The sequence below is a fragment of the Spermophilus citellus genome (assembly GCF_964194105.1).
Source record: "Spermophilus citellus genome assembly, chromosome: 9".
Lineage (NCBI taxonomy): Eukaryota > Metazoa > Chordata > Mammalia > Rodentia > Sciuridae > Spermophilus > Spermophilus citellus.
This window is the reverse complement of record NC_138191.1, coordinates 5431541-5445788: the sequence shown is the minus strand read 5'-3', so window position 1 is coordinate 5445788 and position 14248 is coordinate 5431541. Positions and strand designations below refer to the sequence as shown.

Below are 14248 nucleotides of genomic sequence, written 5' to 3'. Positions count from 1 at the left end.
TGCCAAGCACTGAGGTAAACATTCTCATTTAAACAGTACTGTTCTTTTCTTGTACAAGAAAAGAAGAAGGCTATGGGTAGTTGTGGATAAATTTAACTCACCTGTGGAGCATCCAGATAGATGTTTATAATTGGAAATAGGAATCTGAAATTCAACTGACAGTTTAAGGCTGGAGAGTTATCAGCATACGATTAGTCATTGAAGCTTTGGGATTCTGTGTAATATAAGAGTCACTTCAAGGAACATAGAAGAAGAGGAACTAGCAGAAGGAACATAGAAAGCAACAAAAATGACAAAATAAAATATATTGTTTTAAAAAGATAGCAAGAGCCAGGTGTGGTGGCACACGCCTGTAATCCCAGCAGTTTGGGAGGCTGAGACAGAAGGATCTCAAGTTCAAAGCCAGCATCAGCAACTTCAAGGCACTAAGTAACTCAGTGAGACCCTGTCTCTAAATAAAGTACAAAATAGGGTTGAGGATGTGGTACCCCCGAGTTCAATCCCCGCGACCAAATACAAAAGATAGCAAGAGCAGAGCATGGTGGTACACGCCTATAATCCCAGCGGCTATGGATGCTGAGGCGGAAGGGTCGCAGGTTTAAAACCAGCCTCAACAATTTAGCAAACTCCTAAGCAATTTACCAAGATCCTGTCTCAAAATAAACAATAAACCAGGCAGGTGGTGGCGTATACCTGTAATCCCAGTGGTTTAGGAGTCTGAGGCAGAAAAATCTCAAGTTCAAAATCAGCTTTAGCAATTAGCAAGGCCCTAAGCAATTTAGTAAGACTCTGTCTCAAAATATAAAAAGGGTTGGGGATGTGGCTCAGTGATAAAGAGCACCTGGATTCAATCCCTGGTACCAATAAATAATAATATCAAGAAAGAGGATGAAGCTGGGGTAGAGCTCAGTGGCAGACTTGGGATAGGCAAGGCCCTGGGTTCATCTCCAGTACCACCACCCCCTCAGAAAAGAAAGGAAGAGGCTATGCTTTAAGTCAGAAGTTAGCAATCTTTTTCTGTAAAAGCACTAGATGCATTAGTCTTTGAAGCCTACATACACTCTCTGTCTCATATTCTTCGTTGTTGTTGTTGGTGGTGGTGGTGGTACCCGGGATTGAACCTAGGGGCATTTAACTACTGAGCCACATCCCCAGCCCTTTTTTATATTTTATTTAGAGAAAGCACTTCTCTAAATTGCTTAGGGCTAGCTTTGAACTTGTGATTCTCCTGTCTCAGCCTCCCAAACTGGTGGGATTACAGGCACATGCCACTGAGCTTGGCTTTGTTGTTTTTGTTTACAAATCTTTAAAACTATTTTTTAGCTTACTATACAAAATCAGGTTGTGTACAAAAGCAGGTTGTGTTCTGGCCAAATTTGCCAGGACCCTGCTGTATAGTGTTAAATGTTTTGAAGACATTCATTGATTGAGGGATGAAGAGAGAGATGTTTAGCACCTAGTGTGTGTATTTATGTGTGTATGTAAAATAGTATGCAGTCATTCCTCAGTGTCTACAGGGGATTGGTTCTTGGACCCCTCAGACTCCATAATCTGAGGATGCTCAAGTCTTTTGTATAAAATGACATTGTATTTGCATATAATATGCATATATATGCACATCCTCTTGTGTTTTTTAAATCATCTCTAGATTACTTATACATAATAAAATGTCAGTGCTATATAGTAAGTTATTATGCTGGGGACTGGGGATGTGGCTTAGTGGTAGAGGGTTTGCCAGGCATGCACAAGGCCCTGGGTTCAATCCCCAGCATCAAAAGAAAAAAAAAAGAGAGAGAGTTGTTGTGATATATATGTATATATACGTACATATGCATATACATATATATATATATACACACATATATACATACACACACCACATGTTCATATGTGTGTGCATTTATTTTATTTTTAAATTTTTGGTGCCTGGAAATACATAACCATTGAGCAATATCCCCAGACCTTTTAATTTTTTTTAATTTGAAATAGGTTCTTACTAAGTTGCTTAGGGTCTTGGTAAGTTGCTGAGGCTGATCTCAAACTTGTGATCCTCCTGTCTCAGCTTCCTAAGTTGCTGGGTTACAGTTGTATGCTCCGTCACTCCTAGTTTGTGTGTATATTTAAATATTTAAGGAATGATTCCCTTTTTTCTAAGAATTTCCTAAAATGTAAATTGTTTTTCCTTCAGATATATGTCCTAAAACTGAACAAAATGGAACTGTTACCATTTCATGCAGATGTGGAGATTGGCCAAATTATAGAAATCCCCATTGCAATGTATCATGTAAATAAGGAGACCAAAGAGATAGTGGCATTCACAGATTGCTCTCATTTATCCTTGGATTTAAACATGGATAAGCAAGGAGTCTTCACTCTTCTCAAAGAAGGTAAGAGTAGTCCTTTTAAATTTCTCCTTCCTATATCCTAGAATTGAGGGTAGCAGGCATCAATTTAGAAATTACTAGAGTCTAAATTCATACAATTCCATTTTTTTTATTCCAGAGTGCTTAACCAGTGAGCCACATCCCCAGTCCTTTTTATATTTTATTTAATTAGAGACAGGATCTCTCTAAGTTGCTTAGGGCCTCACTAAATTGATGAGGCTGGCTTTAAACTCAGATCCTCCTGCCCCAGCCTTCTGAGCTGCTGGGATTACAGGTGTGCACTACCGCACCCAGTTTATAATTCCTTTCTTATAATATTTTTAATTGTTTTATCAATTGCCTTGAAGTAGGTATTGATCTACATATAGATGTAGAAACAAGGATACAGAAATTTAATAACATAGTGGCTGGACAATATCAGTTTTCAGCTTCTAATAAGGTATTCTCTATCTAGTGTCAAGCTCTTTTCTTATTTCTTTAATATATATACCATGTTTATTTCTAAGAGAAGTATAGTGCCATTTAATGTCTATATTTTTTTAAGTTTATTCAAAAAAGGAAAAAAATCTTTGTAATAAAAAGGAAAATAAGAACAATCTATTCATAAAGGTCAGTATTCTTTCTTGCTATTGAGCATCATAGTTGATCCTCATCCCCATTGTTTCATTAATCAATATGATAGCAGTAACATCTAACATTTCTTAGCATCTACTATTTACCAGGCTCTGTTCTGAATACTTTCATGTATTAACTCATTTAATTCTCACAGTACATCTATAAGAGTGGCATCAGCTTGGACTTTTTTTTCCTTATTGGTATGTATTCCTTATATGGTATTTCTCTCCTCTGTTTGCAGTGCCTCCTCTAACTTTCAGATAATGAGTTATCTCTTATGTAGGATACACCAATATCCTTCAACGGGTAATCATGGCTACCAGATCAATCTTTGTGCAGCTCAACTTCAATATTACTTTTTCTGTTCAAAAAATTTTAGAGGATTTTCTTTGCCAATAGAATAGAGCAGAAATTCTTTTAGTTTAGTCTTCATAGCCCTCTACAGTATAACATGACAGTACAAATGGTGTAGCTAAATCTGCCTTTTCATGACAGTACAAATGGTTCTAGCTAAATCAACTACTTTGGTTAAATTTTCTCTTATATCTCCCTCATACTCATTCATGTCTCATCTTTGTTCAAGCTATTTCTCAACTTGAAATACTTTATTTAAATCTTTTTTTTAGGGCTGGGGTTGTGCATCAGAGGTAGTCCACTCACCTAGCATGTGTGAGGAACTGGGTTAGATCCTCAGCACCACATAAAAATAAAATAAAGATATTGGGTCCACCCCTGACTAAAAAATAAATATTTAAAAATAAATGAAGGGGCTGGGAATGTGGCTCAAGCGGTAGCGCACTCGCTTCGCATGCGTGCGGCCCAGGTTCGATCCTCAGCACCACATACAAACAAAGATGTTGTGTCCACCGAAAACTAAAAAATAAATATTAAAAAATAAATAAATAAATAAAAATAAATGAATAAATTTTTTTACCACCTTCCTGGCTTCTAAATCTCTATCATATTTAACACTTTCTGGTAATACTTAAGGTCAGGAGGTAAGGATCTTTGCTCACTTGTGTATCCTTACTGTAGATTGAATTTTGTCTTACGTAATATATGTCTGTTAATAGAAGAAATAGATTTTTATATCAACTTGATTATTTGGCTGGCAATGTTGCTAAAGAAATAGATTTTTATATCAACTTGATTATTTGGCTGGCAATGTTGCTAAGTGGTAGAGTGCTTGTATAACAAGTGCAGGGGTCCTGGTTTTAATCCCCAGTCCCAAAAAAGAAAGAAAAAAAGGTAAATTTTTTTTTTTGAGACAGAGTCTTGCTATATTGCTTAAGCTGAACTTGAACTGGATGCAAGTGATCCTTTCACCTCAGCCTCCCCAGTTAGCTGAAATTACAAGTGTATGTCATTGCACCTGTTTGTTGTGTGTGTGTGTGTGTGTGTGGTGCTGGAGATTGAACTCAGGGCCTTGTGCATGTGAGGCAAGCACAGTACCATTGAGCTACACCCTAGCCCAAGATGGTGGGTTTTTTAAAAATTTTTTTTAGTTTTTTATGGATCTTTATTTTGTTCATTTATTTATACATGGTGCTGAGAATCGAACCCAGTTCCTCACACATGCTAGGCAAGTGCTCTACCACTGAGTCACAACCCCAGCCCCACTGAGTCCCAGCCCCAGCCCAGTATTTTTTTTAATATTTGTATTTTAGTTGTAGTTGACACAATACCCTTATTTCACTTATTTATTTTTATGTGGTGCTGAGGATTGAGCCCAGGGATTCGATGTATTAAGTCATGTATTTAATTCTCACAGTACGTCTGTAAGAGTGGCATCAGCTTAGACTTCTTTTTTCCTTATTGGTATGTAGTACCAATCACATCTTTCTCCTCTGTTCGCAGTGCTTCCTCTCACCTTCAGATAATGAATTATCTCTTAAATAGGATAAGAGATGCAAGGCGAGTGTTCTACCACTGAGCCACAACCCCAGCCCTTTTTTTTTTTAAAAAAAATTATTTTTTAGTTGTAGTTGGACACAATACCTTTATTTTGTTTATTTATTTTTATGTGGTGCTGAGGATCGAACCCAGGGCCTCACACGTGCTAGGCGAGTGCTCTACCACTGAGCCACAACCCCAGTACCCCCCAGCCTGGTATTTTTAATGTGTTAGAATTCTTATATTTCTGTAGCTTAATATTCTGGAGAACAGATTAATTATTACCCTACTGAAATAATTATTTTTTGATTCAAAGGTATTCAAAGACCTGGACCAATGCATTGTTCTAGTACACATATAGCAGCCAAATCTTTAGGCCATACTCTGGTAATAGTGAGTGTGACTGAATATGAAGAGTATTTGGAGAGCAGTGCCACATTTGCTGCTTATGAGCCCTTAAAGGTAAGATATTTCATAGTAAGGCACTGTCATTCCATTTCTTTCCATGGACCCAACTCTATACTTAGGGACTACCTAGTCATCTGTATTCACTAAGGATCAGTGGTGATATCTGTATTCTTTTATTTACCACTGTGTGTGTGTGTGTGTGTAATGTTAAGGATCAAACCCAGGGCCTGGCACATGCTAGGCAAGTGCTTTACCACTGAATTACAGCCCTACTATTTTGTTTTTATATGTAAATTCTCTCATCAAACCTGAATTTTGGGTAATTTACTCCCTCATGCTTCTACCTTATGCTTCCTGAATTAAAATATTCAGGAACATTTTTAAGTTGACACCCTGTTTCAAAATAAAACATAAAAAAGGCTAGGATGAATGTAGTTCAGTGGTAGAGTGGCCCTGAGTTCAACCCCCAGTAACAAATAAAGAAAAAGGATTAAAAAAAAGAGAGAGAGAAAAGAAAATAAAAAGACAAAAAGAAAGATAACTTGTTTGTTCAAAGTTGGCCTCTTTGCGCATTGTGCAATATATGTATTAAACATCTGAGTACATTGAGGATTTGAGTACATTTCATTGGTTCCCTAGCAGAAGAATCATCTTACTTGCCAAATTCAGTGGAAGTGCCTAGCTGTGGCTTATTATAATTTCCTTACTTTTCTCGTTAGACTTTTTTCATATTTATTGTCTATAAATGATCTCTGAATATAAACCATCCTTAAAGGAAAGGAAGATGATGATTTTCTTTTTCTACCAAATGCTTTACTTGTGCTTCTTTCCCTTTACCTGCCAAAAGAGAGAATATAAAAACATATGTATCTTGGAGCTGGGAATTTAACTTAGGAGGTAAAGCATTTATCTAGCATGTGTAAGGCTCTGAGCTCAGTCTCTAGCACTGAAAAAATATATATGTGTCTATGTCTGCATTCTATCTTTGTTTCAGAACATGGTATCGTTTTCAATTGTTCTTTTACTTCCAGCTCAGTTCAGTTGGTCTGATTAATTTTGGACTATGCATCTAAGAAAAAGAAATCATCTCTACTTTTCTTTCTTAGAGAAACTTTCCATGAAGCCTCTAAGTTCATGCTTTCATTAATTTCCTCTATAAAAAGTTTATATAACACTCTGCAGTGTAGGGGTTTTTTTTTGTTTTGTATGTACTGGGAATTAAATTCAGGGCCTCATGCATGCTAGGTCAGCACTCTAGGACAGAGGTACATTCCTACCCTGTGTTGTAACTTTTTGTAATACTCATAACCTACTCCAAAGCTGTTTTCCCAAACTGTGAAGCTGTTTTCCCAAACTGTGAAGCAGTTTGGATTTCTATTATTGTGTTCCCAGTAGGCCATCAGTGGATACTTGTTAAATTGTATATACCTTATTTAAGAAAATGCTGCCATTAGAGATAGAAATAATGTTTTAAAAACTTCTATTTATTTATTGTTGTTATTGGGAATTAAAACCTTTACCACTTGGCTACATCTCCAGTCTTTTTTTTTTTTTTTTTTTTTTTTTTTTTTTTTTTTTAAAGAGAGAGTGAAAGAGGAGAGAGAGAGAGAGAGAGAGAGAGAGAGAGAGAGAATTTTTTAATATTTATTATTTTTTTTTTTTTTAGTTCTCGGCGGACACAACATCTTTTGTTTGTATGTGGTGCTGAGGATCGAACCCGGGCCGCACGCATGCCAGGCGAGCGCGCTACCGCTTGAGCCACATCCCCAGCCCCCATCTCCAGTCTTTATTTTAGTTTTTACTTTGAGACAGGGTCTCACTAAGTTGCTTAGGACCTCACTAAATTGTTGAGGCTGGCCTTGAACTTGTGATCCTCCTGCCTCAGCCTCCAGAGTTGCTGGGATTACAGGCATGCTTCACTGTGCTTGGCAGAAATATTTAATTCTAATGATATTCAATAATAAATATGATTGACTAGTTCTGAAATGAAATAATAAAATGTGGTTTGATTACACTTTTAGAAAATTGTATCAACACTCTACTTCATTTTATGATTTGGTCAGTGTTGTAGACACTTGTGCACCATACAAGAATAACCTGCACTTACCAGGCATGGTGGTACGCACTTGTAATCCCAGGGGCTCACGCAGGTTCTGAGCAAGACTCTGTCTCAAAATAAAACAAAAAAGGGTTGGAGATGTATATATTCAGATAAATTGTATTTCACTTTAAAAAACTGTCTAAAGAGGCATGACCGGCATACCTGTAATTCCAGCTACTCAGAAAGCTGAAGTAGGAGGATATCAGGCCCAGAAGTTTAAGACCAGCTTGGGAAACTTAGACTCTGACTCGATTGATCGATAGATAGATAGATAGATAGATAGATAGATAGATAGATAGAGAAAGAAAGAAAGAAGATTAGAAAAAAATTAAATGTTGAATTTCCTAACCAACCTGAGATCAATTTCTTTAAATGTCATCAGGCCCTAAACCCTGTGGAAGTGGCATTGGTGACATGGCAGTCTGTGAAGGAAGTAGTGTTTGAAGGGGGCCCTCGTCCGTGGATCCTGGAACCCTCCCGTTTTTTTTTGGAGCTGAGCATGGAGAGGACAGAGAAGATCAAAGTGACAGAAGTCCGACTGCCAGCCAAGAGAAAGCAGAACCAGTACATATACCAGATCCTGTGCCTGGATTTAGGGGAGCAAGTATGAAAATAATCTTTATAGTCTTTTTTCCAGCTAATATTTCTTTTCATATAATACTTCAATTCCTTTGTACTACCAGCCATTCCTTTTCAGATTCTAATTAATTTAGTTTATGAACTAGATAGGAAAATTCTAATTATTGATTAAATTCTAATTTTTGATTATCCTTTATATGTAATCAGTGGTTTCAGTTTGCTTATCTGAGAATTCTAACACTCATTAACAATCAAGATTTTTTTGTTATGAATTATTTTAAATTATTTTAATTTTATCACTTTAATTAATGGCCCTATTATCAAGACTAGAGGACATTTTATTCCTTACCTTCAAAGAATTAAAAGAAGAAAAACTTTTTCCCCATTTTTTTATTGGTGCACTATTATCATACATTAGAATAGTGAGATTTATTATTACATATACATGTACATAATATAACAATATAATTTGGTCAGTATCCTTCCCCAGTATTTCACCTTTCCCTCTCCCCCACCTTGTCCCTTTCCTCTACTGTACTGGTCTCCCTTTAATTTTTTGTGAGACACCCTCTGCCCCCAGCTTCTTTTTCCTCTCTAGCTTCCACATATAAGAGAAAATAAACAACTCTTGACTTTCTGAGTTTGGTTTATTTACGTAATATAATGTTCTCAAGTTTCATCTACTTTCTGCAAATGACATAACTTTATTCTTCTTTATGGCTGAATAAAACTCCTTGTGTATATATACCACATTTTCTTGATCCATTCATTTGTTGATGGACATCTAGGGTGGTTTCATAGTTTGGCTATTGTGAATTGTGCTGCTATAAGCATGTGTATGCATATATCACTCTAGTATACTGACTTTAATACTTTAGGATAAATACCAAGTAGTGGTCATTAGTGATTCTATTCCTAGTCTTTTGAGAAACCTGTATACTGATTAAGGAAGAGACTTTAAAGGGTCAACTGTCTTTAGTAATTTTGAGGAAATAATCTATACTGATAAAGAGTATTTTACCCTCTCTCAATTGAATTAGTTTTTTTGGGGGGATGTGGGGACTGGTTACTGGGGATTGAACCCAGGGGCACTGTACCACTGAACTATATTCCCAGCCCTTTAAAAAAAATTATTTTGAGTAAGGTCTTGCTAAGTTGCTTAAGCCCTTGCTATATTGCTCAGGCTGGCCAAACTTGTGATTCTTTTGCCTCAGTGTCCCAAGTTTCTGAGAATACAAGTATGTGCCACAAAAATTGGAGAATAATCTTTTACTGTTTTTAGAGGCAACAATGTGTGTTGCATAGGTATTGTTCATAGCTCTACCCTGCCTCTATCAAAACTAGTAACAAGCCGGCACACGCCTGCAATTCCAGCAGCTTAGGAAGCTGAGGCAGGATTGTGAGTTCAAAGCCAGCCTCAGCAAACATGAGGTGCTAAGCACTCAGTGAGACTTTGTCTCTAAATAACATACAAAATAGGGCTGGGGATATGGCTGAGTGGTTAAGTGCCCTGAGTTCAATCCCTGGTACGAAAAAAAGGAAAGAAAGAAAGAGAGAAAGGGGGGGGGCGGAGGGAGGGAGGGAGGAAGGAGAAAAGAAAAAAAATAAAACAACTAGTAACAGCTACTCAGGAGCTTGAGGCAGGAGGATCCCAAGTTCAAGGCCGGCCTCAGCAACTTAGTGAGACCCTGTCTCAAAATAAAAATAAGGCCAGCTGATGCTGGTGTTGTGGTTCAGCAGTAGAACACTCACCTAGCACATTCAAGGCCCTAGGTTCAATCCTCAGCACTACATAAAAATAAATAAATAAAATATAGGTATTGTGTCCAACTACAACATATATATATGAAGGCCAGCAGTGCATGCCTGTAATCCCAGCAACTTGTGAGGCTGAGGCAGGAGGCTCTTGAGTTCAAAGCCAGCTTTAGCAATTTAGTTAGGTCCTAAGCAACTCAGGGAGACCCTGTCTCTAAATAAAATATAAAAAGGGCTGAAGATATGACTCAGTGGTTAAGCACCCCTGGGTTCAATCCTTGGTACAAAACTAATAATAAATAAATAAATAATAAAATGGGCTAGCAATGTACTTAAGTGGTAGGGTGTTTGCCCAGCATGCCCAAGGGTGTTTGCCTGGCATGTGTGAGGTCCTGGGTTTAATCCCCAGTACTGCAAAAATCAAAAACAAACAAAAAAATAGTAACAAAGTTTTGCAGTTTGATTATGGTTAAGAATTAATGAATGATAGAGCTCATTCATTAAAAGAATAGAAAGTCACTAAATAAATAACCTAACATTATATCTCAAAGCCCTAGAAAAAGAAGAACAGGGCTGGGGCTGAGGCTCAGTGGGAGAGCTCTCACCTTGCACATATGAGGCTGTGGGTTCAATCCTCAGCACCACATATAAATAAATAAATAAATAACAAAGGTCAATTCTGTACAACTACGACTAAAAAATAAATATTTTTTTTTAAAAAGAACAAATCAACACCAAAAGCAGTTTGTGACTGGAAATAATTAAAATCAGAGCTGAAATCAATGAAACTAAAAGCAAAAAAATTTTAAATCAAAAAAAGAAAAAAAATGTTTCTTTAAAAAATAAAATCCATAAACTCTTAGCCAAACTAACAAAGAAAAAGAGAGAGAAAATTCAAATTTCTAAAATTCATAATGAAAAAAGGAAATACCACAACAGACAATACTGAAATACAGATGATAATCAGAACCTATTTTTAAAAATTATACTATAATAAAATAGAAAATATTGAAGACATCAACAAATTCTAGAGCCATATGACCTACCCAGATTGAACCAGGAAGGCACAGAAAATTTAAACAGATCAAAATTACAAGCAGTGAAATTGAAGATGCCATCAAAAGTTTACCAAACAAGAAAAGTCCAGAACCAGATAGAGTCTCAACTGAGTTCTGTCAGATCTTCAAAGAAGAACTAACACAAATCCTTCTCAAATTATTCTGTGAAATATAAAAGGAGGGAACCCTTCCAAACTTATTCTAGTATCTCCCTGACACCAAAACCTGACAAAGACACATCAAGGAAAGAAAACTTCAGACCAAAATTCCTGATGAACATAGATGCAAAAATTCTTAATAAAATGCTGGCAAATTGCATACAAGAACATATTAAAAAGATAGTGCACCATGATCAAGTGGGGTTCATCCTAGGGTTGCAAGCTTGGTTCAACATATGGAAATCAATGAACATAATACATCACATCAATAGACTTAAAAACAAGAATCACATGATTATCTCAATAGATGCAGAAAAAGCATTTGACAAAATACAGAATACATTCATGTTCAAAACACTAGAAAAACTAGGGATAGTAGGAACATACCTCAACATAGTAAAAGCTACATATGTTAAACCTAAGGCCAATATCATTCTAAATGGAGAAAAATTGAGAGCATTCCCTCTAAAAACTGGGAGAAGACAAGGATGCCCTCTTTCGCCACTTCTATTCAACATAGTCCTTGACACTCTAGCCAGAGCAATTAGGCAGAAGAAAGAAATTAAAGGGATACAATTAGGAAAAGATGAACTCAAAACTATCCCTATTTTCTGAAAACATGATTCTATACTTAGAAGACCCAGAAAACTTTTAGAACTCATAAATTCAGCAAATTAGCAGGATATAAAATTAACACTCATAAATCAATTGCATTCCTATTCATCAGTGATGAATCAACTAAAAGAGAAATTAGGAAAACTATTTCATTCACAATAGCCTCAAAAAATAAATAAAATAGGGCTGGGGATATAGTTCAGTTGGTAGATTGTTGCCTTGCATGTACAAGGCCTGGATTTCATCCCCAGCACCAAAACAAATAAAATAAAATACTTGGGAATTGATCTAATAATATAGGTGAAAGACTTCTACAATGAGAACTACAAAACACTGAAGAAAGAAATTGAAGAAGACTTTAGAAAATGGAAAGATCTCCTATGTTTTTGGATAGGCAGAATTAATATTGTCAAAATGCCCATTCTACCAAAAGTGTTACACAGGTTTAATACAATTCCTATGAAAAGTTCAATGACATTCTTCATAAAAATAGAAAAAGCAGTCATGAAATTCATTTGGAAATATAAGAGGCTCTTTAGTGAGAAAAATGAAGCAGGAGGCATCACCATATCAGACCTTAAATTATACTACAGAGCTATAGTGACAAAAACGGCATGGTATAGGCACCCAAACAGACATGAAGACCAATGGTACAAGATGGAGAACACAGAGACAAACCTACTTAAATATAGTTATCTCATACTAGACAAAGGCACCATAAACATACATTGAAGATAGCCTCTTCAACAAATGGTGTGAGGAAAACTGGAAATCCATATGTACTAGAAAGAAATTAAACCCCTATCTTTCTTTTTTTTTTTTCAAAGAGAGAGAGAGAATTTTTAATATTTATTTTTTAGTTTTCGGCGGACACATCGTTTGTTTGTATGTGGTGCTGAGGATTGAACCTGGGCTGCACGCATTCCAGGTGAGTGCGCTACAGCTTGAGCCACATCCCCAGCCCAAAACCCCTATCTTTCACCCTGCACAAAACTCAAAGTGGATCAAGGACCCAGGCATTAGACCTGAGAATCCTGTGCCTAAGAGGAGAAAAAGTAAGCCCAAATCTCCATCGTTTGGCTTAGGAACTGAATTTCTTGACAGTACTCCTAAAGCACAAGAAGTAAAATCAAGAATCAATAAATGGGGGCTGGGATTGTGTCTCAGCTGTAGAGCGCTCGCCCAGCACAGGCCGGACACGGGTTCGATCCTCAGCACCCCTCAGCACCACATAAAAAAAAAAATAAAGGCATTGTGTTGTGTCCATCTACACCTAAAAAATAAATATTAAAAAAAGAATCAATAAGTGGAAAAAAAAGACTAAAGGAAATCTTTGATTGAACTTTAAAAAAAGAATCAATAAATGGGCTGGGCACAGTGGCGCATGCCTGTGATTCCAGGGGTTTGGAAGCCTGAGGCAGGAGAATCATGAGACCCTATCTCTAAATAAAATACAAAATAGGTCTGAGGATATGGCTGAGTGGTTGAGTGCCCCTGAGTTCAATCCCCAGTACCCCCCCCCCAAAAAAAAAGAATCAATAAATGGAATGGTATCAAGCTAAAAGCCTTCTTCATAGTAAAGAAAACAACCAAGAGTGTGAAGAGAAGGGCTGGGGTAGTAACTCAGTGGTAGAACAGTCACCTAGCATGTGTGAGGCACTGGTTTTGATCCTCAGCACCACATAAAAAATGAATAAAATAAAGGTATTGTGTTCATCTACAACTAAAAAAGAAATTTAAAAAAAAAGCATGTGAAGAGAGAGCATACAGAATGGGGGATAATCTTTGCCACCTGTTCTAGCGTTAATCTCCAAGATAAAGAATTTTAAAAACTTAACACCAAAAAAAAAAAAAAAACCCCAAAATAAATAATCCAATCAATAATGGACAAAGGAACTGAACAGATACTTTACAGAAGAATAAATATGAATGGTCATCAAATATATGAAAAAATGTTCAACATCTCTAGTAATTAGAGAAATGCAAATTAAAACTACACAGATTTCATCCCATTCCAGTCAGAATGGCAATTATCAAGAATACAAGTAACAATAAATGTTAGTGAGGATGTGGATGAAAAGGTCCACTCATACATTGCTGGTGGGACTGCAAATTGGTGCAACCACTCTGAAAAGCAGTATGGGGATTCTTCAGAAAACTTGGAATGAAACCACCATTTGACCTGTTATCCCACCCCTTGGCATATACCCAAAGGACTTAAAATCAACATACTGTAATGATGCGGCCACATCAATGTTTATAGCAGCTCAATTCACAATAGCTAAGCTACGGACCTAGGTGCCCTTCAACAGATGAATGCATACAGAAAATGTGATACATATACATAATGGAATTACTCGGCCATAATGAAAAATGAAATTGTGGCATTTGCTGGTAAATGGTAAATGGGTAGGACAGGAGACTATCATGCTAAGTGAAATAACCTGATCCCAAAAAAAAACCAAAGACCAAATAAATATTCTCTGTGATTTTGGGATGCTGACTCACAATAAATAGGGAATGGGGAGGAGTGGAGGTTCACTGGATTGTGGGGACAAGTATGAAGGGGGGGAGGGTTGGAGATGGGAATGGGAAAGACAGTAGAATGAATCAGACATAGGTTTCCTATATTCATATATGAAGACACAATCAGTATAACTCCACATAATGTACAACCACAAG

At 36.7% G+C, this 14248-nt stretch overlaps 1 protein-coding gene across 1 annotated transcript in view; it reads left to right on the top strand.

The window, feature by feature from the left end:
- Nucleotides 1–14248, top strand: part of NUP210L (nucleoporin 210 like) — a 106062-nt gene that overhangs the window by 24365 nt on the left and 67449 nt on the right. The window contains exons 11-13 of the mRNA XM_081306845.1: nucleotides 2189–2387; nucleotides 5209–5354; nucleotides 7784–8005. Of these exons, the coding sequence (XP_081162971.1) occupies nucleotides 2189–2387; nucleotides 5209–5354; nucleotides 7784–8005 (567 nt within the window). The remainder of the gene's footprint in view (nucleotides 1–2188; nucleotides 2388–5208; nucleotides 5355–7783; nucleotides 8006–14248) is intronic.